This window comes from Egretta garzetta, unplaced genomic scaffold, assembly GCF_000687185.1.
Source record: "Egretta garzetta isolate BGI_Z169 unplaced genomic scaffold, ASM68718v1 scaffold120, whole genome shotgun sequence".
Lineage (NCBI taxonomy): Eukaryota > Metazoa > Chordata > Aves > Pelecaniformes > Ardeidae > Egretta > Egretta garzetta.
Genome location: NW_009258270.1, coordinates 38,679 through 41,198, shown reverse-complemented (window position 1 = coordinate 41,198; position 2,520 = coordinate 38,679). Strand labels below are relative to the sequence as shown.

General features: G+C 46.9%; 1 protein-coding gene across 3 annotated transcripts in view; it reads left to right on the top strand.

Moving 5' to 3' along the window:
* The window catches only part of HEATR6 (HEAT repeat containing 6), a 21,486-nt gene that overhangs the window by 4,557 nt on the left and 14,409 nt on the right, over positions 1-2,520 (top strand). For all 3 annotated transcript variants that reach the window (XM_035889602.1, XM_009633891.2, XM_035889605.1), the window contains 3 exons: positions 486-593; positions 1,004-1,144; positions 2,190-2,305. In XM_035889602.1, the coding sequence (XP_035745495.1) occupies positions 1,007-1,144; positions 2,190-2,305 (254 nt within the window). In that variant the 5' untranslated portion in view covers positions 486-593; positions 1,004-1,006. The remainder of the gene's footprint in view (positions 1-485; positions 594-1,003; positions 1,145-2,189; positions 2,306-2,520) is intronic.

The following is a 2,520-nucleotide window of genomic DNA, read 5'->3' as shown; positions in this document are numbered from 1 at the left end:
CGCAGGCCGTAGTCTTGTATCGCCCATACCGCCTCGCTGGGAACGCGCTGCGCTCCCTCGTTACGCTCTCACCAGTGCTGACGTAACGATTTTTCTTCATTTGATTTCCAGAGTAGACTTACTTTGCGTTTCGGAATTAATCGATTTTTTTTTTGGACAGTGCTCCTTTCTCCCTCCCTGCTTCTGTTCCTTGATCTAACTTATTTCTGCCGTTAGCATTGGCCTTGCTTTTGCTCCGGTGTTTGAGTGGCGTTGGCTGAGCAGCGCTCCTGCCATTTCAGTCTCGTTTCAATACGTCAGCACATCCCTGCATTGGGCTAAGGTCTGCAGGTAGCCAAGGGGAAGCTCGCCAGCTGGGGTTCCATTCGTTTCGTTACATTTTCTGTGCGTATCGGTCTTAGCGGTATCCACTGGTCGTGTGATCAAAGTGATTTCCACCCTAGCTTTGTAGTCGCTAAATAATGAACGCGGGCTTTCTTTTCCAGGATGTTTGTGCTCTGCTTGTCCAAGCCTGTCAGCTGGTTCACCTTGATCAGGAACATCTTGTCAGCAAAGTTTGTCAGCTTATCCATCACTCACTGAACAGATTTCAGGTATGGAAAGTTTGGCCTTGTCCCTCCATGTGCTGTCTCCCTGGTCCACCACTAAGCCTGGGGCCCTTCTGTCTCTTTCTATGAGGCTGCAGAGCTGACCTTCATGCAGAGCTTCTTGGATTTTCACTGTATTGCTTATTTATTCTTAGCTGAGGTTCTGGTCTGTGGCTCTAGCATGGTTCCTTGTGTAAAAACCAGCTCTTGGTCAGAAGCAGTACGCTGTCAGAAATACTCCTGGTTTTAGGACGCTTGTGTTGATTTATCCATTTCGTAAGTGTTGGCTGATTCTGCGATGGTGTGTGACTTTAACAGCCAGATCACCTGAGTCTGTAACCAGTATATCTGGGTATATTGACTCCAGCAGTACATGATGATGTTTTCCTGACCACAGTCCTTTCTTGTCACAACAGGTGATGGTTGATGAACAGAACTTGAATTTTCTTCTCTCCTACTGCATCTCTGCTCTGAAGCAGTGCAGCTCTTGGACGCACGTTGAAATTCTGCAAGCCTTAGCAGCTCTGGTTTACAATAATGGACCTAAGTGTCAGAAGGTGAGTTCACAAGCTAAGGGAAAGTAACCACAAAAGTATTTGCGCCCTTTTGCTGTTTATACTTACCCACCCACCCCCCACCCCCCAAAACAAAGAAAGAATAAAAAAGTATCATGTTCTCAAATCACCGCACCTTTTATGTTAAGAATAATCCCATTTAAATAGTGACTGGTGTTTGTGGAAAAGTTGAATTTCAGGTGTGATAAGCATGTATGCTAATAACGGGTAGATAACAAGATTCTTCCCATGCTGAATACCTCTATACCTGCAGGCTGCAGCTGTAGGGGCCACCTATTACCTGGCTTGAGCCAAAGGCACACTACTAAAGAAGGGCAGCAGGCTTAGTCTGCAGACTAACCACCCCGGTATGCCTGTGTATCGGGCAGGAAGAACGCGGGGAGCTTCAAACTGCCCCTTACTCAGCAGGCTCCATTGAGGATCCCGAAATTTAGCCTGTAACCAGAGCAGGTCTTTAGCGTGTGGCGGGCTCAAAGCCATTTCAAACTGGAGACTATCAGGTGTCAGTCCCGAGGTTTGTATGAAGCTCCTTGTTGCTGCAGTGTGACTGATAGTGTTTGATGCGTTGAATTCCCCTGCTGTCACCAGCTCTTGGCAGCTTGCAGAGCAGTTTCTGCTGTTGGGCTGAAACGCGGGGCGGTGATGCTAGCAGTTTTGGGCTGAAGCGCGGGGCGGTGATGCTAGCAGCTTTGGAGCTGCCAGCTTGCGTGGGTTTGTAGCCGGTATAACTGCAGCAGTTTGGTACAGCAGTTGTTACTAACTTAGCTTTATGTCTGGGGAAAAAAGCATAAATTGGGACTCAGTCTGAACTATGCTCATGCTCGATAGTTTTTTAATACAAAATAAGAGAACTTTGGAAATCAGTATTTTCATGTCATTTTTTATAGAGATAATCTGTCTACGGAATCTGAAATTGCAGCTGACAAATCTTCTTTTGTAGCATAGATATGTTTAGCTACCAAACAGCAGAACCAGGAGGTGGAGGGAAGAGTGCTGACCCCTAATGACTTTTGGTGATTTGTTTCAGTATCTCGCGGATTTGCTGGGCAAGACCGGGCTCTTGGTGCAGTTCAGTGATGCTGCTCAGCCAGACGTGGAACTCAGGAGGGCGGCAGTACGCAGCATGGCAAACCTGTGCCTCAGGTGCGTACAAGCCTTTTGGGATATCAGAGTGGATGCTTTAGGAGATGTACATCTGACAGCATGGAGAGCTGGCCTGCTCCCTTTGTGCTAGGAACAGCAAATTCAGGACCAGTAAGGTCCTGAATTTGAAATCTAAAACTTTAGTGCTCTGAGATATTGTGGTTAAAATGGTAAACTCTGTCTTCCAGAAATAATGTTACGGAGATTAGTGTAGG